General features: G+C 36.1%; 1 protein-coding gene across 10 annotated transcripts in view; it reads left to right on the top strand.

Moving 5' to 3' along the window:
• The window catches only part of NUBPL (nucleotide binding protein like), an 88401-nt gene that overhangs the window by 14223 nt on the left and 52866 nt on the right, over positions 1-21312 (top strand). For 6 of the 10 annotated variants that reach the window (XM_042047418.1, XM_042047419.1, XM_042047410.1 and 3 more), the window contains 3 exons: positions 3338-3428; positions 16886-16925; positions 17016-17106. In XM_042047418.1, the coding sequence (XP_041903352.1) occupies positions 3392-3428; positions 16886-16925; positions 17016-17106 (168 nt within the window). In that variant the 5' untranslated portion in view covers positions 3338-3391. Of the gene's footprint in view, positions 1-3337; positions 3429-3468; positions 3551-16885; positions 16926-17015; positions 17107-21312 lie in introns of all 10 variants that reach the window. The other 4 variants (XM_042047415.1, XM_042047409.1, XM_042047416.1 and 1 more) reach the window with 2 other exon arrangements.

The raw sequence follows: 21312 nt of genomic DNA on the forward strand, positions 1-21312 counted from the left end.
TGACATGACTAAATCATATGGGAATGCTTACATTGTCAGTTGTATCCTTGGGGCTTAAGCTGCAGAACTTGCAGTAAGGCAACCAAAAAATAAGGTCTCTAGGAAGTATTTTCCAAGCATCATAAACTTGAAAGTCGATTCGAACTTTCTTTCACAGTAGGGCAGGTGAAAGTAAAAGGATAAATGTTAACTTGAGAACAGCTATTTTGAACTTGGTTATTGCTATGCCATCTGGAGAGATGGAATGCTGTTTGTTTAATAGCACAGGAGAGAAATATGCTTATAAGGAGAAAAAACAGCCATAAGAAGATGGTGGAATTGTATTTTTTGAATCATTTTCCTGCCAGAGTGCTGAGGGAGGCTGTAGCAGTGGTGTGTGCTGTGCTCTGAAAAACACTTAGTAGCAGGGGGACTTCTGCGTGCTTGGGTATGCTTTTAGTATTGCATTTCTCTCTGTGTAACTAGTATTACTTAAGAAAAAAAGATTCAGCATTGGTATGAGAAGTATATGCATATGAAAATGTTGTCAAAGGACATAAGAGGAATCTTAGCGCTTCCCCCCCCCCCTTTTTTTCCTAAGTTGCCTTTTTGGTCCTGCTTTTGATCCCCTGTAATCTATTCCTTCTGCCTAGATATTGTTTTTTTATGTGCGTGTGTTTTCAGGATTTGTTTTAATACAGTAATGCTTTGAAAGATGTGCGGTTTTATATGAGGTGTGGGTTACATGGGGAGAAAAACCAATTTATTAAAATTTAATTTACTTTTTAAATTATTGTAACTTGTGTATCTGGATTATATTTCACTCAGCATGAGAAGCATCTGGTAATTCTAATTAACAGTTTCATGTGTTAGCATCCAGGTGTGTGCATATTATTTCTTCTCTTGGGGATTTAAAACATTGTAAATGCTGGAAGAGATGATCTGGACTGTACGGTGCATGTCTTAAAAAATCCCTTCGTAGCTGCCATAATATTTTTCTGAGGTAATTAAACCTTGAATAAAGGGTTATTTGCATTCTAGGGATGTTTACATACTGCAAAAGCAGGGATAGTTGGGAGAAACAAAACTCAAAACCATAGCTTATTGAGCAAATGCTTTCTGTATCAGCTTCTACTTCTAGGCAGTGTGAACTCTTCTCACCTAACATGTTGAATTGCTTAGTGAAGAAAGAAACCTTTTCTTTAAGCTATTAAGTGAGGTTCTGTCAGTGATTTAAAGATTTTCTGAAAGACCTTTCTCCTATAATCCTGTAGAAAGCACCATGCTTACAGGAACACTTGTGCTTTCGTTTACATGAGTCGTAGAAACTTGAGAATCTGTTAATTATTCTTCTGTTTGATGACAAAAATTTTCTTGAACCATGAGAAGAACAGTGCATCTCAGAAACAGGCACTTTACTTACTTTCGAACAAGTGTGTAAAATTTTTAGAGAAATGGCCAGGTTTATTGTATTAGCTTGGTAATTTAAAGTAGTAGCTGAATTTGCGAAGTCCTCTAGGATGTTTTTCTCCAATGTGGATCTATTTATTCTTTATTTCAGGAAATTTTGTACGCTTAGGTTAGATAATATAGGTATAGTAGATACAGTGCTGCTGACTCCTAGGAATAAGTGGCTTGTAGTGGTGAATACCTGATTATGCCCAGGAGGTCATAAAGTCATTCCAATTAATTTAGGTCGTCCTAAATCTTTAGTCCCTTTGTGCTGAAAGTGAAACTCTAGTGAGTTGTGAGATCATTGTAGTCAGTCAATAGTCACAATCTTTGCATGAGGGGGAAAATCCTCAAAAAATTCAGGGGAAGTATGTAATCAAGTTTAAAACACTGTGTAGGGTTTTCAGCAATTACTTACTTTCATTTGAGAAGGAATTAGGTGGAACAGCCTGTAGATGATGTGTTGATGGGTTTGATTAGCTGCTGACACAGATGGAGGGACTTAGTCATGAATCTTTCTAATCTGTTAAAATATGCATTTTGTACAAGAACAAAGAAGCTCTAATAGTCTGTTTTCGATGTCTTTAAAGTTTAACATAAAGATGAGTCTTTTCAATGTTTTTGAAATTGCAGCTTTCAACAGTAGGCAAGAAGTAGAATAATTCGTTACAGTAACTCCTGAACTTTTGTCTAATAGTTTTCACAAGACATTATAAAGAAAAAAATCTAAATAACCCATATAGTTATATATGCTTTGCTCTGTTTTGCTAATAAAAACTATATCAAATAACTAAACCCAAATTTGGTTGATTTTTGCGGTAAAAACTTACTTTTAAAAGTACATAGTAGACCAAATAAGGTCATGCTTTTTTTTACTTATCTTTCTATCTTTCCCATTAAAACTGTGATAGCAAAATGGCTCAATATAAGATAACAAATTAAGAAAGCATCATCTGAAAAATGAAGTACACATTTTGAAACACTGACAGTGGAAGTCTGATTCGGCATTGTTGGAAAAGCTGTTCTTGCTGCTTTAACCTTTCAAACAAGCTCTTAAACATACTCGTTTGCAATTTTGCAAAATGTTGAATACAGTTAGCTTTCTATATTAGAGAAACTTGACATTCAGCACTTTAAAGGGCTTGCTCTTTACTACTTAATTTGCAGAACTTGGTAATTGGTACTGTGTCTTGCCATCTGTAGGAAAAATAGTTTAATTTCCACAAAATATGTATGTATACCTATAAAAAAAGAATATAGAAAGGAATCTTGTAAGTCTAGACTACATAGTTGAAATAATTTTTATTTAAAGTTTATTGCCTAATGTACCATATGTAGTTGAATAAACCCATTTCTAGCATACTTTTGTGTAAAGGTATTTCATTAAAATGTTATGCCTGCTTAATTAGCTTCAGAGACTTGCATTTCAGTAACTTCAAGACGTCTGCAAAAGTGTACTCTGGCCACTTAAATAGAAGATAAAAATATGTTTTTTTGTTTTTCACATTCTTTGTAATCACTAGAATGATTTAAATTGCATTCATTTGCATATACTTACAAACCTCACTTTTTTTTTTTAAACAATAAAATTTGATACCTTGTTAAAGAAGTTAAGGTGTTAGTTCTGTATAAAAGTACATGGAGTAGAGAGAACGTTGCTTATAATGCTTATTAATATAAAGTCTATGGTCTACATTGTAAGTAAGAAACTGTGCAAGTGAGGATTCTCTTCATGGAGAATCTAGCTCTTGCAAAGACAACTGGCACAACTTGTAGATGTTGTCAGTTGTCACAATGTCTCAAATCAAGATCATATTTTTATTTCTTTAAATGATATTGAATTTTGTTCAGCTAATAATACAGAAAGGAAGACATTTTGGCAATTACTTTTTTGTTCCTTACACAGACAAAAGAAGTTGGTTTACTTGATGCAGACATATATGGACCTTCAATTCCAAAGATGATGAATTTAAAAGGAAACCCAGAATTAACATCAAGTAAGTAGAAGTGATTTTTCTTGCTGTCTTTTTTGTACAGGGATGAGCACGGTCCACTCATGGATGCTTCCTTGGTGTGGCACAGAAGGGATGCAAACAGAAGATGAAGACTGTGTACGTATGTATGTATTTATTTATAATATTGAGGTTACTTTCAACGCTACCTTGTACAACTAGGAGCATATTCAGAGCCCTATTTTTTGTTAATCTTGGTCCATGCAGTCTCATGGAGTTTTACTAGAGATTCTGGAAGGGAAGGTTATTTATCAGTAGTTTTAAAATTGTTATGTAGTATCCTACAATAGGTGACTTTCAATTAAAGAACAAAACCCACTAATCTAGGGAAAGAGACACGAAAAAAAAAAGAGCAGTAAGAGAAGGATCATTACAGCAGCTTGTATGAAATGTCACTAAAATGGTTCTGTATGATCTCTCTTCAGCCCAATGTGCCAAGCCACTTGACTCATTTGTGTTTGAAGTTGCGTGTTTAGGAACACGATGGTCACTTCCCTACCAGTAAACCAGTAAAGACAGTAAACAAAACTCCTAATTTTCCTTCTGCTAGGAAGAATTCTGGGGAAACATAAATCAGTTATTTGGTAATCAGTTACTAACATCTTAAAACCCATTTCAGGTCCAGCTCTCTTAACTATTTTAATTAACTCTAGCTGGGCCTGAATTCCTTCCTATTCTAACTAATTTCAACACAGCTAGCCTATAACTAAAATCTTTATATTTCTTCTAAATCTATGTTTCAATAAATTCAGGTAGAAGAGTCTTCAGAGAAATAAGGTGACCCAAATTAAAAAGGTCATATCAAGTCTCTTTAGCTTTCAGAAATTTAACTTTCACCTAGGCCAAACAAGGACAAAAGTGAAGAATGACTTTATCTTGATATCCTGTTCATATGATGTTTGCGTGTAAGGCAGTGTGGTATTTTGGGGTGGTAGGGACACTGGGGTGATATGGTTTGTTTAATACTTTGTTTTGATTGTCCTGTGAGAGAGTGCATGTAAGTAAAAAAATTAAAAACTTGTAACCACATACAAAACTAGTCCCACACTGTAACACCTGGTTGACACATTAAAACATATTAGGATCCTACTGAAGAAAGTGCAGATTGGCCATATGTGGTGTCAGGATGGGATCATTTCAAACAGGACTTGAAAGGGCTTCAGTGAAGTAATCAACTGCAATGTTTGAGGGCAGCAATTGCTGGGTAAAAGGAAAGCTGAATATTCCCTCTCCTTCCTTTCATGCCGTGATCTCTCTCTTTTTATCATAGAAAGGTCTGGGTTGAAAGGAAGCTTTGAAAGTCATCTAGTCCAACCCCCCTGCAATGAGCAGGGAGATCTTCAATGGGATCAGGTTGCTCAGAACTCCGTCCAACCTGATTTTTAGTGTTTCTTGTTTACCACCACTCTTGGCAACCTGTTTGAGTGTTTCACCAGCCTCATTGTTAGTCTGAACCTACCCTCTTCTAATTTAAAACCATTACCTCTTGTCCTGTCGCAACAGGCCTTGCTAAAAAATTTTTCCCCATCTTTCTCACAAGTCCCCTCTAAGTACTAAAAGGCCTCAGTAAGGTCTCCCTGGAGCCTTCCTTTCTCTAGGCTGAACAGCCCTGATGCTTTCAGTGTTTCATCATAGGAGAGGTGTTCCATCCCTCTGTATGTGTTCTACTGTTGCTGTAGAGTGTTCATTTGTAACGTCTTGATTTGTGCATGTATATGGGTGTAATGGTTGTTGGTCTATGTGTTGTCACCTGGTATAAAGCATACAGAATTGAACAGTGCCAGTATTTTTAAAGGGTTGCTATTAAGCTTGCAGTGTCAGCCTCTGAAAACTTAATGTGGCAAACTTAGGATTTTTTATGTAATTAAAATTCTGTCTCCTTATGATTATGTCCTGTACTCTGGATAAAAAAAAGTAATGTATTTCCATGTACTGATGTGCTGCACATACTTGTACAGACAGCTGTCAAGTTGAGTACTTCCTACATTTAAATGCCTGGCTTACAAGTACAGGTTTCATTTAGATAAATTCCTGAAAGAGAGGGAGATTACTTAGATTTATTTGTTGGATTTTTGCTATATCTTTTGAAGTCAAAAGGCTGCTGAGTGATAAATAAATAGATAAATAACTGAGCCTTTTCATGTATCATCAGTGGGATTTGACTTTCTGATACAAATGGAAGTCTTCTTGCATTCACTTGTACTTTGAACTCCATTGAGGATGTATGTCATACAGGTTGTGTTTTCCTGTAACAGATTTTTTTGCTATGAATTTTGTATTTGAATCACATTGTGCAATATGAACACAAAAGGGACCATGTTGTGGTGTTCCTATCTCTCCTCTTTTCATTTTTGTGTGATGTTGAGTTTTGTTTTTCCATTTTTTTCCTCACTGTTTAAAAAATTGATCAGATAACTTAGAACTTCTTGGTCATTTTGCTATGTATTTTGTCAATCCATACCAAACTTAAATCCATGTCTTGAGCCACAAATTAAAAAGCAAGTTGCCCAGTCTATTTCTTACAGTTGTACGAATCAACTTTCTAGGAATGCAAGACCTTAAGACTATATTCACTCAGATATTGAGCAGCTCAGTTTTGTTTCAGTGACTAGATATTTCTGGTAAACAGCTGAACAGAATTCACTATAAGCTTTGTCTTAATATGTTTCAAGCATTGTTAAAAATGTGGAATTCAATGCAATAGAAAAAAATTGGAAGATTTCCCTGAACTGAAACTGCTGCTGTTGTCTTGTAAGCACTAACATTTTGATCACTGAAATACATTCTTTCTAGTTCTGTGCGGAAAGTCCAAGTAAATATCAGGATTTAAAGAACATACCTTTTGTTTTTTCTAACAGACTGAAAACTGAATCTGTATATTTCAAAAGCTTGACAGACGACACAAGTCTGCTGAGAAAGACATAGTAATTTGGCATGAATGATAACAGGATAGAATTTGTATTTCAGGGATTGTGTTCACTTCTTTGTGTATTTTTAACTATTGAGTTGGTGAAACTGTAGAGTAACATCAATAGAAGTACTGTCAAAGATGGTTTAATTGCGAAATAGGAATGGCATAGGAAACTTTAATTAAAGTTTAATCAAGGGCTCCTTTAATGAGTGACAGATGGGATAAACTTGCAAAGAAGTGATCAATCATAATATGTATATATATGGAGTATATATAGGTGTATATAAATGCATTGATATAAAAACATGTATGACTCTTGTTTTTTGGTATAATGAGGATTAGTGTTCTGATTTCTTACTATGCTCTCAAGAGTAAAACAAGCTCTGAAGAAATATTGCACAGCAATTGAGAAAGCCCAGGCAGTTCTGTGTTATGGAAGTGCATAAACTATGTCTACATAACAATGAGTCAATTAAAAACATTTTTCATAACATAGCAATCAAAAAAAAAAAGTTTAAGGTCTAATGCTGTCTTCAGAGTGAGGTGTGGATTTGAAAATGAATCTGTAGAGTAATCCTGGGAGGTTCTGAGCACTTTTGCAATCTTTGATTTGTGGTTCTTTTCTCACATGAAAAGGGATTAGGGATTCCCAGTACCATACAAAATAAGTCCATGCAGCAATTATTACTTCTGAATAGAAATTATTATGGTTATGCTATAATTTAAGCATTCAAAATGAATTAGGAATTCTTAGTGAGGAGTCTGTATAAATGGGAGATACTACATTAATGTAATTTTGCAAACTGTAGTACATTGAAGAGTCTGCTAACATTTAATAGGCTGTCGTTCAAAATACTTTTAACTAAATGGTCAGGGAAATATTGGTTAATAAATTCACAACTGAATTTAATTAGCTAATGGAGGATTATCTAACTATGGAATTAATATTAACATAATCTACAATATATATATGCAGGGCAATGCTAATAGCATAAGTTACAAAAGCATTACTTCTATTCTTTCCCCAAGTAATTTACTTAAAAGCTGTTTTCTGGCTTAGTGAATCGCATGATTTCATTTTTTTCCTTTCAAATCTGCCATTTAAACTAGATGGCAGACAGTAAAAACTATTACGTTGCCAAAAAAAATTGCCATTTCCCCGGATAAATAAAGTCTCTTTATTTAGTTTCATTATGAAGGTTTTGGTGGGTAAATCTTCGACAGGTGACTGCACTCTTAGTATTTCAAAACTTTGTTGCCATTTTATGATAGCTTCAGTGTCTTCAGTTTCTTTATAAAATTGTATATTCAAAAGATCAGTAGTTGGCATCTGTTATCACAATTTAGAATAAAATGTAATTTCTTAGAGAAAGTTAACGGTGTTTGTGGCTGCCCCACTGAGTCTAATAAAATTGCAGGAACTATAGAAATGGATGCTTGAATTTTTTCGCTGGGATACATTTACATATCTAAAGACTGTGATAGCAGACTCCCAGAACGTGAAAATTTAAAATAAATTGTTTAAAGATGTCTGCTGGAATAGGATTGATTAAGGGATTGTGGTGCATTCATTTGAGGGTTATAAATATAAAATTTGGAGTGGACTAGTGAAATAGACAAAATGTTAGGTAGGTAGCATAGTTATTTTGGTAACTATGAAGAAATTGCTTGATCTTTGCTAAGGAGTTGAAGATAAGGCTTGTAGTCTCCAAGCTGTCTTTATCATGCTTTATCAGTGGAACTGTGTCATGATTAATTTAAAAAAACCTTAAATTTGATTCTTTAAAAAAAAAGTATTTGCTACTGGCACTAGCTCTTGATTGATGAGCAAGTGATTTTTAGATTGTATATAATCTAATGATATGTTTTATTGATTCTGTTTTGAAAGTAGCCTAAACTGAAACTTGTGTTTTACTTTTGGTGATGTCTTACACCAGTTTATCTGGATGGTGGAAGTACACTAGTCCCATGTGCCTTACATGTGACAAAATAATAATTGAGAATGTTGTAATTAATTGTGGTTTATATTTTGGAGGCTTTTTCAAATGTGATGAAGTAGTTGAAAATGAGAAGACTACTAAAGTGTTTATTAATATTTTATTCTGGACCTTGACTATTGCCCTCAAACCTGTAACAATAAACCTCAAGCTGGATTAGTTCAGCTACTGTTGAGTTCACTTGTAAAAAAAACTGAAGACCTTGGAAGAGAAAGGAGATGGAGGATACCCAATTCTGCAAGGAATTATTTATAGGCATACAGTTGTTAGCTGCTGTTTAAAAAGAAAAAATCTCTAGGGAATTAATTTATTAAAATTTTATTCTTCATTACACATAAATTCATACAATTAAAAAAAGTATAAGATGAGAAATGTAGTGCGTAGTAATTAAGGCCTCTTACTGAGAGCAGTTGTTTTGAATAAATGGCAGATGAAATTTTACCAAATGCCTTCAATATAAATTACTGAAACACTGTAACCTGAAATAATACATTTAAAGTACTTGAAGGCAGATTTGTATTACTCTTCATGTTGTTAATCCTGCAGTTCAGTAATTCTGAATTATTTGATTTGGATTGTGGCTAGCAGATACTCACTATATTATAAAGTTTACTCTCACAGATACAAATGGTTTTTTGGTTCAACTGGTATAAAAACTGGAATTAAATTGCAAAATGGCTTGTTATAGGAACATGATACTCTTCATTATACATACATAAACAAAAGAAATTAGTCATGCTTTTGTACACTGAACACATTTACCTTTTTGCTTATTTCAGAGGAATAAGCGCTTTCATTGCTCTTCTCTGCTAGAGGAAAAATTGAAGGACTGTAACTAATTCTGAATTTTCTCAGTATTTTTACCTTGCTCTTTCACTTCCGTGGTTTTCTTTCTCTGTGGGCTTCTTGCTGTATTCTCTTTTCTTCTCTGTAGTACGATGGAGTGACTTTTCAGAATAGCGAGATGAAGCAGAATAGATTAAAAAACAGGAAAAAAAGTGGTTTAATCCTTTCCCTATAGAGACCAGAGGCCAGAAGTGACAGTAAGTATAAAAGCTAGCATCTTTTTCCTTTGGTTTAGTTGATGGTCCTGATCATGTATATACTGAGTGTGATGCCATATGGTGTGGGATATCCCTTTTGTAATTTGGGATTAGCTGTCCTGATTGTGTCCCTTCCCAGTTCCTTGTGCACTCCCAGCCTGCTTTGCTGGTGGGGTGGGGTGACAAGCAGAAAAGACATGGATTCGGTGGAAGCACTGCTTAGCAGTAACTAAAACATCCGTCTGCTATTAACAGTGTTTTCATCAGAAATCCAAGCCACAGCCCCATACCAGTTACTGTGAAAAAGAGTAACTCTATCTTAGCCAAAATCAGCACAATTACACATAATCGTTTGGACAATTTTTTTTTCTCCCATGTCTTTTCACCTAAATTTCTTTTTTTCTTTGGTTTTCTGGGGTCTCGATTACAGTATTCAACCTAAAAAGGCTGAATTGACACAAATGTATTGAGTTCTGTAGTTTTGCTTTGAAAGCAGTGAAAAGTCCCTAGTTAACTGGAATGTTTTTTTGACTTTGGGTCTTGAATTAAAGCTGATGTGTAGTGAATGTCTGCCCGTTGGGTTTCTGCTGCTCCCTGTTCTGCTCTGCTGTTGTCTGGCACACTGTTATGTGACTGACCAGGGCAGTCCCCCTGTCACAGCAGCACGTCATTGCTTCAGATGATGTGAGCTTTCCCAGAGGTTTTTGTGTGTCAGGACAGATGCCTTAAACTGCATGTTGGGTAAGTCTATTTCATTCCTTGTGGGTATAATGAACTAAAAGAACCCGCCCAAATTAGTCTAATAAAGCTTTTGATCCACTATACATAAGCTTTTTGGCTCCTTGGGGATCTGAGGGCATTTCAAAATGTGGGTTATTTTAGCAGTCGTAAGGAAGACATTTGTGATGGAAGGTAATGGCATGATGCTTAAAACCAGTCCTGTGTTTTAAACCTATTTTAGACCTAGCAAGTCAGTGGTGCTTTAAAATGTAACAAAGGTGTTACTAAATCACTGTGCTCTTTACTTGTGCCAGACTTGCTTTTGAAGTACAGTTTTCCAGCAAGCAATTAGTTCTTTTGCTTTTAGGTAGAACTGATGAAGTCATATCTGCAAAACTGTTCTGTTAATGAAAAAGCTTTTACAGAGCTTTGTTTCCTCTGCAGTCTACCGGGAGGAAAAAAAGTGTAAAGCCTTTTCAGGTAATGGGACTGGTAGACCCTCTAAATACGAGAACCAAATCTCTTGGGAAAAGTTGCATTTCATTATGCATATATTTCTTGAAATTGAATGGTGAGCGTGGAAAAATGCTCTTTAAGTCTCATTACTAGTTTGCTTTGGTTAAGTATTTGGGATGTCTTTGTTGTTAGATAACACTATTAGTGTGGGATGTAATGGGCAATCACAGCCTTCCTTGTGTGGAGCTCTTCAAGCTTAAAATACAAATTGTAGTATTTCTGGGGCAACCCTGCAAGTAAACTTAAAACACAGTGTTAAATCAAGCCTGAAGTCTCAGCCTGTCAATTGCCACAGAATATTGTAGGCTTCTGACACAAGCACTTAAAACATTGATTACAGTTAAAACAAGGATTTAAAATTTGTGGCTTTGACTGACCTTTTGGTGACAGCATCCTTTACCCTCTGACATAGATTGGTGTCACTGTTTTATTTCAAGGTACTCTGGGGCCCTGTTGTTATTCATTCCCCTCCCCTCTGTGGCATTTCTTTCCTCTTTACCATTCCGTGGGTGGAATTCACTTGCCATTGCTTAGGAAACCAGTACTACTTTAAACATGCTGGAGCATGATGTCTGGCATCTAGCTGTTCCTTCAGAAGGTATGTCTCTCCCTAAGCCCTCTGTCAAATCTGCTAGCCTTCTACAAATCTCAGCTCTTTAAGGCATCCAGAGTGGCAGGACACATCTATATTTACACAAGTAAAGCCCAACCATTTTTTTGTTCTTTCTGTCCAACATCTCCTCCCTTTCCCTCTTCCCTCCTCCTTTCTCCTCCCCATTTTTCATTCCCTCCCCTTCCTGTTATTGGAAAGCCTAAATAGTCTGAAGTCTTTGAGTCCTTGACTGAAACCTCACTCCTCCCATTACATAATGTTGACCTTGGGAGGTGACTTTCCAATTAAACAGCAAATAAGTGCCTTATACTTGTACATAGTAGTAGCCATCTGAGAATGACTATTTACTGTGATTAACAGAAGATGCTATGTAAGATGGAGATCTGACTTAGACTGTGATCGAGTATCCTTTAGTCACTGGCAGCATGAAATGGTACACAATTAAAATCCAGATCATGCAAAAGTTTTTGAGATCTTATAAGTGATCATGCTTAAAATCTGATGCAGGCTTGTCTGTATGTATGGCACATTAGTTAAGTTCATGTCAGATAACCTTGTTTAATGTACCAGAATCCACAGACTGTTCTGCAGTGTCTCTCTGACTAGTGTGGTGGCTGTGTGATTCGTTGTGCCAAACATCACCTGTGTTTCAGGCAGTGAATTGTCACTGAGATGTGAGGAGGTGGTCAATACCAATTTCTCATGTAAACCTCAGCTCATGATGAGCTGTGCAAACAGCAGCAGAACCCGTAGCTTTTGTATAAACTGTGAATAAGTATCAGCTTGCTCAAATTGTGATAAACATATGCAGAGGAGTTACAGTATGGGTTTTATTAGAATAAGATACTCTGATAGATTAGGAAATACTTAAACTTACAAGCAATTCAGAAATATGCTTTTAAAACTGCTGTGTTGAATGCTAAAATAGTATTCAGAGACTTAGGTTTTATGGGCAATATGTAGTGTAACTTTATACGCCTTTTCTGTTGTATGCCATTTCGTGTCCCTCAGTTTGCTTTTTGAAGTTTAAATTCTTGTCAAATGTACTTGGGAGTTTCAAAGGAAAATATGTAACTTCAGCAACATGCCTAAACTGTTGAGATCTCCTAGATGTTTATTAGCTGTGCATTACATGCTTTCCAATACTGGAAATGCTCTAAGTAGAGTCATGGCATCTGACCTTGGGGAACACAACTCAGGTCTCCAAATCCGCAGGGTTCTTGTATAACCTTGATTCTATCATCTGTAAGTGTCCAATAATTTCCCACCTTAGAAGCATGTTGTTAGGTGGAAATGTTCATTTTAGGTGCACAGGTGTTATGGGAACAGGGTTTGTATAAAAAGAATCAGGAAACAGTCACATTCAGAGTATAGCCCAGAGCTACACACGCAGTTGTGTCTGTGGTGGCAAAATTTCTGTGTTGGTAGTGTCTTTGGAAACATTTGGAAATGTGCATGTAAAGGTGAGTAGAATGTATTTAACTGGAAAATAGTACAAGTGTACTACTTTTTCATAGCTTTGGCTATTGACACTAGAACAACTTAAAAGCCTCACTTTCCTGCTCAAGGACAAAAATCCAGTTAGGACAGGCAGGTGACTTTGAATATTAAGATTTATTGAAGACAAAGATTAAATAAAATAATTATTAGAAATCTCTGATCTTCCATTATAGCGGCAAGTTCCAGAAATATCTGAATAAAATAGGAAATCTACAACAGGGAGAAAAATCTGCCCTTCTAATGTTCTCCTGTCATGTTTGGATATTTTTTTGGTCTTTGAAATGGCAAAAAATCTCCATTTTTCTCCTTAGTTCAGACACTTAAAAACTCAGAGCAACTCTTCTGCATTTGTGCTTGCTGGGCCAGTGAGTTCAAAATACATTTTCTAGGATGTTGCATGATCCACTACATTAATATTTAATAATTGCAAGCTACCTTTTCTTAAACAGTATAATGCCTTCTAAGGAGGTGTAGTATAACATCACAATCTTCTGGAATAATGGTCTTGACTTACGTGGTGGGGTAAGACCGAATGTAAGCTTTTGCTTGCACTAAAGTATTGCTCAACAGACCGCTTCCAAAAACTAAGCCAAGAGTTGGAATGGCTCCTCGTGGCTTAACCCTGGGCTCCATCACGTGTAACTGTTATTTGGGAAGAAAAACGTCGCAATGCTGAATGTGCTCCTGTTTCTTTTTTCTCTCCCCAGCTTTATATGTGGAGCATGGTGGCATATAGTATGGGGTATCCCTTTGGTCACTTGCGGTCTTATGTTTAGGCTGTGTCCCCTCCCAGTTTCTTGTGTACCCCCAGCCTGCTTGCTGGTAGGGTGGCGTGAGAAGCAGAAAAGTTTTTGACACTGTTTTCATCACAAATCCAAAACATATCACCATGCAACCTACTGTGAAGAAATGTAGCTGTATCCCAGCCAAAACTATATATATATACATATATACATATATATGTAGTTCTGTACATACTTTCAGTGCTGTACTATCCCCAGCCATCATTGAACAGCTATGTCAGTCTTTTTCTCTAAAAAGTGGAGTAACTCAAGTTACCTTGTTAGGATAGTCTGTCTGCAAGGCTTGATTTGTTTGGGGAGAAAAAGCTTAGTAAAAAATAATTACAAAATGCATCTTCATTGATGTAATGAAGATCCATCTTCATTACATTGGTGTTATTCTTCCCCATGTGAGTAACGATTCAACCTTCAGACCAGTCCCAGAACTCTTTTAATCAGCAATCTGCTATAATGCTGTCATGAATTTGCATGTCTGCCTTTTCTAGTGTATTCTATCCTAAAAGATAGACAATTTCTACTTGTATTCTATCAGAAAAGGCATTTGCTGACATGTCATTGGTGATATGTTGATCTTACTGATCTGATTTTGTATGTTCAGAGAAAACACAGCAGTCTTGAACTTAGGGCCATTAAGCCTACTGGAAAATTGCAAACTAGGCTATTTATCTCTTGGCATAGGTGGCGTGGTATTGCTGTGTGTCGTGATTTTAAGAAATTGTTCTGTTGTGTGTTGAATTTTTGGAGCTGTATGGTAGGCTTCTGATAACAGAAAAGCATACTCTAAGAGCAATGGGAATTAGAGATGTTACTGAGATCTCATTAAGCGAAATCTTCTTTACATGTTATGTTTTAGAATATCTTCATGAGACCCAGGGCGAAAGAGAAGGAAGGCCTGTTGCTTTTGATGAGACAAGGGTGATTACCAAAGCCCACTGAAGCACTAGATTTGAGATTAGTCTTAAGAATGATTTTTAGCAGTAGGCAAACAGTGGGGAGCTCTGCAGTATTTTGTATTACTTTGAAAATATGCAGAACATTATGGCCTGAATATACAGCAAGTTGTGAATTGTTCCTGTGCATTGTATAAATTTGATTAAATCTTGCTGCTCAGAGCAGTATATAGTCCTTGCTGTTAACCAAAGAAAATAAGATGCAGTTTTCATAAGGAAACTCTGCTGTTGAGAAATAAGCAGTGCATATATTCTAAAAACAGAGGCCCCTTTGGCTGCTCTGTAGGTCAGTGTTTATCTACTCACAGCAACTCTCCTATTTTACAAAGGAGAGGGATATATCAGAAGGTGTGTGAGCTTAGCCTGTGTGCCTGGTGTCTATGCAGAAGAAATTGTCCATGCAGGTAGTGGATGTTGAGATGTTAGCCGCTGGGTATTTGACTGGCATAGTGAAGAGCAGTTGAATTGAACTGAGAAGTGGCTTAGTATTTTGGTGAACTTCCCAGAATCATACATCTTTTCCATTCATGTTACTCTTCAGTTCCTGGGCCTCATGATTAGCAGTCAAAACTTGGCCTCCCTGTTTTGTTTTGTCTTAAAATTGTCCCTATTTTGTGATTAAAAAATGAAGGAAACCTTGATTCTGCAGTGATATACACTGTTGCAAATACTTTTTTCCTATTTCTTTTTTTTAACCCGTCTCTTAGGTAAATATGTGGTAATTTCAATACTTTTAACGGTATTATAACTTGTGGTGGTGTATGTGTTGTTTATCAAGACACTGAAGCAGTGCCTAGAGATGGCTCTAGGCTGAAGTTCGAATGTCATCAACCTTTTCATAACTGTCTTACTGCGGGGGGAGAAGTAAGACCGTGATTCCTAGAAATGTGGTTATGACAGTACAATGCCACCAAAATAAGCCGTGACTAAACACTGAGGAGCTGCACAAGTGAAGGAGAGCTGTATGCACTGGTACAGTGTATCAGTCCAAGCCAATCTCTTTTCAATGATAGTTCCTTACCCATTCCTGAGTGCAGTAGTCATACAAGTGATTTGTTTATCTTCCTGTTTTGTTCTTTTTGATTTGTAAACGAAAACATCCAATCTATTCTCCACCATGTTTCTATAAAATTACATGGCTTGAATGCTCACTTACTTGATTGCTTGAAAGCTTTCATCTGTAGAGTTTAGCTGTTTAATTTGTATGTTCTTGGTTGTTACTTTGAATTTGGAGTTCAGCTTTGAATGCACTGTTTTTATTTTACGTTGTTTTTATTTTACTCTCTATATGTATTTACTTTGGGTGCATCGAGGATTTTGGTCAAAATCAGTATTGTAGTATATTTTATACTGCTTAAAGTATTCTTCCTATTTTCTGCTGGTTCCTGCCTGTGCATGCTCTTCCAAGACATCAGCTAGACCAAATAAAATTCCATTCATTCTTTTTTGTGTGTGTGTCTGCCATTTTGAGATAAGGTGTGGATTTAGATGGTAGAAACCACAAAGAAGAGTTTTGGCTTTTGCAAGATTTTGTTTGAATGCACTCTTTTGTATTGTTTTGTTTGCTTTCTGCTTGCACGCCCCTTTACCAGAACAATTACAATATTCTCTCCCTGCTTTTTATTCTTGGCACTGGAGAGCATAGGAATAAGAAGCATGGCAAGGACATTACCTCTGCAATTTTCAGATAAGCATCTTTTGTTCCTACAGAAATTGTATAAGTCCTGCGGACTTCTATCAACCTGAAGAAATCTGGGACTAATTGCCTGGAGCTGTTGACAGTGTGTAGTTTAGGGGTGGCTTTCTTTGGTATCTCTACTCTGGGGTTTCCATAGCAGATTTAACAGGAGACAAATTCCCCAAAACTCTGGTATGTTAATGGGAATACTCTTCTGATTAATGAGATTAGTGAATAGGATAGATGTAAAAAAAAAAAGATTTAAAATCCCACCATGTTGTATGACTTTGGTTTTGTTCTGATATAAATGACTCAGCTTTTAGTGATTCCTGATAGAGAATTTATGCCTTCCACCATGAGGATTTCATAAAAATGGATTGATTCTGGCAGCACAAAGTGACATTATATTATGGACAAATACATTGTTATTCTGGCAAAAGATGAATGGTGTTATTAAAATGTAACAATCTAAGAAAAAGTGGAGTCAGATTCTTGGGCAGAATAGGTAAATGCATATAATACATATATACATACCTACATTTATACATATAATGAAGGGATGAGGGGGGAAAAATAAACAACTGTTTAAAGAGAGAGGGAAAACTGCTGTTAAAAGATAAAATGTGTATGCATATTTCTTAAAAAACCCCTGAAATACCCTAAAACCATCTCCCCTCTAAAAAAACCCCCCTTGTTTGCTTTTGTTTTTAGAAAAACTAATGAGGCCCCTTAAGAACTATGGAATCACATGGTGAGCATATGTTTTAATTTAAATCAAGCTTCTTTTCAGATGTACTTGGAATTGTGCTGTAAAGCTCAAGTTTTTGCTTTGTTGTTTCAGCATGTCTATGGGTTTCTTGATAGAAGAGACTGCCCCGGTTGTGTGGAGAGGGCTCATGGTAATGTCAGCTGTTGAAAAATTGTTGAGACAGGTAAGGCTTAGTTATGTATTTCTGCTTCAAAGTAATCAGTTATTTAAAAATGCATTTAAGTGATACATGAGTGTCTGTGACATTATTTCCTATGTTAGTGCTGAGCATTTTTGTGTCTTGGTCTTCTTAAATTCGGGTAAGGGGAAACACTGATATTTTTGTGTTTACCTAAACCCCTCAAACAGTGCTGTTGTTCCATGCCTTTGACGAGTGAATTACCCCAATTTGCCTTCCTTCTCATTCCTTTTCAGGTTTCTTTATGCAGTTGTTAAAAAAAAAAAGGCATTTTGAAGTTGCCTAAGGTTTTGAATGTATAGGTATCTATGCATATCTACAGCTGTATTCCCTTATGTGCTTGTTAATTCACCAGCACTAAGAATTCTTGAATGGCATTTGACGTGTGACAGGTACAGGAAAATCATTAGCTACAATCTCTGTGTAATGCAGATAGATTGTTAGTTAGTAAGTTTTTTGGTATGTAGAAGCAGGGTGACTTCTTTATTCTCTGACAGATTTTTTGTTTCTTTTATTGTGAAGTGCTAATGAGACAAACTGCTGAAAAAAAGCATTAAGGTTGCATGTTTAGACTTTGAAGTGACCCAGATTGTTCACAGCTGACATCCACTCTTGGGATCTACTGTATACAGCCTGGAGATCACAAGGTTTCTGTGTGTCTTCTTTAAATGCCTCCAAATACTGTGCTCCTTTAATGACTGAAAAGAATGATTTTTTCCAGCCTTTTCAGCCTCTTTCCATTTTTACTGAGTTCTCCTCTAACATGGATTTTAGAATAGTGGCACTTACTGCTCTGGTCACAAAAGCCATGTGTCTGCCAAAGTTTTAGGAAGAACATCTTTGTCTAGAATTGACCTTTAAAAGTAAGGGGTATCCATGCCAGTAGCTGTAGAGACTGTTCTGACCTCTTTGTGTGCTGTGTCGCGCTTCCCTGGCTCACAAAACTAGAATGTAAAACCTTGAAGGTAGAACTAAAGTTAGCACCTGCTGTATTGACATACTCTTCCCTGGGAGCCTGAAAGCTGGCAGGCACTGCAGTGCTGTTCCTCAGTCAGTAGTATCCCCAGATGGGAAGCATGTGCCAGCATCCTTGTGGAGGGTGTGGGTGATGCTGTGTAATGAGCTCGTTGCTCCCTAGCAACCACTGCAGTTACATGCTGGCCAGCTGTGATGTGGGAATGAGACAAGTCCATTAATGCTCAGGGCATCACTGATTTCCCTGGCAGTGAAACCTAAGTTGTGAAAGAGGAAGGCTTTATGGCTAAATTTCTTCTGCCCAATGCATTTAGCTTCTGCATGATAACCAGGATAGACTTAAATCTGAGCTGGAAAAAGTTCTTTCTTTGAAGAGAAGCTCACAGATCACAGGGAAAACCAGCGGGTCTATCTGATGTACAGGTGGCTTTAAGAAAGGGAAGAATGCATTTTCCAGACTGAGACATGCTATTTTGTTTTTAAAAGCTGTAATCTCCCTTCTGCAGTTACCAGCCAGTGTCAAGAACGGGTAGGACCAGTAGTTTAATGACCTTGGACACCTAAACAAGAGAGAACTGCAGCCTGTGATGATGCTTTTAAAGATACTATCGTTCTATTTTATATTAGAAATAGTTGTGTGATCTCTTGGGGACTTGAAAAATTTTTCTTGTTTTCTCTTTATCAGCATGTTCTGGTTGGTCTTAGCTATTACCTTTTGTTTAACAGGATAAAGTTGCTTCCAAGAGTAAAATACTTCTGCTTGTATTTAACTTTTTAAAACCATATTGTTAAGAAATAGCTTATCTCATTAGCTGCATAGAAACCATTTAAATTAGCTCTCTAATCTAGATTTGTAGTATAATATAAGTGTAAGGAGTCCCTGTGCATTCAGATGAGCTGATAAAATACTGAGTTCTTAAAATAATTAACTCAGCCTGATAGAAAACATAGATGTTCCCAGAATTTTGCATTAAAAACACTGGTGGTATTTCAGATTTGTGTTTACTGTTAGATGGTGGACAGGTTTTTTATTTGTTTAATAGCATCAAGACTATGCAATTACTCTGTGAATAATTTTGGATGTCTGTTTCTTTTTTCTGTATGAACAAATCTGTTTGCCAGATTCTATCATGCTTCAGATACTGCAGTAAAGCATTTGAAGTGCTTAGTTTCCAAATTCTGTAATGGGAACTTGTTGACTCATAAATGTCTGTGACTGTAATGAGTGTTTAAATGCTTCTCTTACCCTTGGAACTTTTTAAAATTTATGAAATTCTTAATTTGGAAAATATATTTGTTAAATATATACATAATGCTTTTTGTATATACTTACTGCGTGTGATCTCACAATACAGGTTTCTTGAATAGTGTCAGACTGGTAGATAACAGGGAATAATAGTGAAGCCCAAAGTAGTGCTTGGTGTTTTTCTGGGAGTGCATTATCTCATGAGCAAGCATGGTTTTCTGCAACACATCATATTATTCTCCTTTAGCAGATTTGGAAGGAAATGTGCCTTATAATACAAAACAGAGTAAACAGTTTAGTATACTATATTACTTACATTACCTGTATGTTGATGTATGTGTATCAAATTAGTATATAAATGAAAATATATAGCATATTGATTCTATAACAAAAGAATTGTTCAGTAGAAAAGAAGGAAAGCGATGATTTTAAGCTATTGAAAGAACAAGTAATATGGAAGGAAATTATTTTTCACCTGTAGTTAAAGTGAATTGCAAACAGTAATGGAACATTTGATCTTTATAAACATATTCATAACTCTTTCAGTTAAATATATCTCTAGTTTATATGTCTTGAAATTGCCCAACATTTTGTTGTGGCTGAGAAGTAACTTCTTTGTTAACATAATTAGATGTACTGTAGGCCCATTTATACTTCAGGGTGATCTGTCACTTGTCTGGGTTTTAATTTTTATTTCCCTGTCACAGTTATCTTCGTATAAAAAGTCTTTCACATCTGTTAACACTTCTTTTGAATCTTGCTTGCCTGTAGGTAAGATAGAAGAGATTTTTTTTTTTTTTAATTTAAGCTTTAAAAGATAGTTCTTTTCTCTAAAGGTATAATTATAAGTCCAGGTAAGGAAGCTTTAATAGCTCTCCAGTGTCATCCATAGCGCTGGGCTTTTTCTATGCAGTTTTCACTTCACATACACTTCAGAAGCTGCCTACTTTTTTGCCTGGTCCCATTTACTTTGTTCCTTTACTCTGCGTATCTTGACTCAGTGTGGTGGTATTTGGTTTAGATTAAACAAGCTACCTCAAAGTGCATCATCTTGCTGTATTTGTTGTGGGAGTGACTTACATTAACCTTTAGGCTAAGCGCAGTAAAGGTACGATTTTTTTTTTTGAGAGTCACCTAAAGCCTGTGCTTGAACAGTAATGTGTCTGAAAAGCTGTTGAAAAAAGTGTCAAGTAAGCAGCTAAGAACCTTAGACATACAAAGATTATGAAAAAAAAAGAAAAGGCAAGCAAAATTTGCTCTCTGATTTAAACTGCTTTTTGAACAGGGATTTCAAATAGTCATTACCACTGTCCCGTACAGTCTTTATGGTAAATTTTCTAGCACTATTCTCTTTTCTGTCTTAGGACACCTTGACAGTTGAGTGGCAAAGGAACAATTAGAAGGGTGCAGATACAAACCTGCTGTATGTCTTGGAATATGTTGTGGCAATTATTCTGCCAAAAGGCTCTGAGAAAGGAAGTGGCACTGTGCTGACTGCCAGTTTAGTATCTGCTATAGTCATAGAAGCAATACAAATGGAGGGGGTTTCCTGTTTAGGGAATAATCAATAAAGCTTTTAGTATTAAAGATAGCAACTGTTTGTTGTACTGATCTTGAGCTCTGTCTTATTCTATGTGTGTTACCTAGTTGAACTATCAGCAGAGAAGGAAAAAATTCAATATTCTGCACACAAGTCTGCTTCTCTTTTAAAAAAATCAAATCAAAATGAGACTACAGATAAAATGCAAGTGCGTATTTTAGTATGTAATATTCTTGTATCTTTGTCATCTCAATAGATGAAGTTATATCACTACTGGAAGGAAGCAAGCGTTGCCTACACAACATGGGTTATAGATACCAGCAATTCTGTTTTGTGTGAACGGTCCCATTGAAACTAGCCCAGAAATCTGCTCTTTTTTCAAGGCATAAATTTCAGGTTGATTAACACCCTTAATAGGATTTCTTACCCT

Source organism: Corvus kubaryi, unplaced genomic scaffold (genome assembly GCF_017639235.1).
Source record: "Corvus kubaryi isolate FWS band 111438036 unplaced genomic scaffold, C.kubaryi_AGA036_p1.0 66, whole genome shotgun sequence".
In the NCBI taxonomy this organism is placed as follows: domain Eukaryota; kingdom Metazoa; phylum Chordata; class Aves; order Passeriformes; family Corvidae; genus Corvus; species Corvus kubaryi.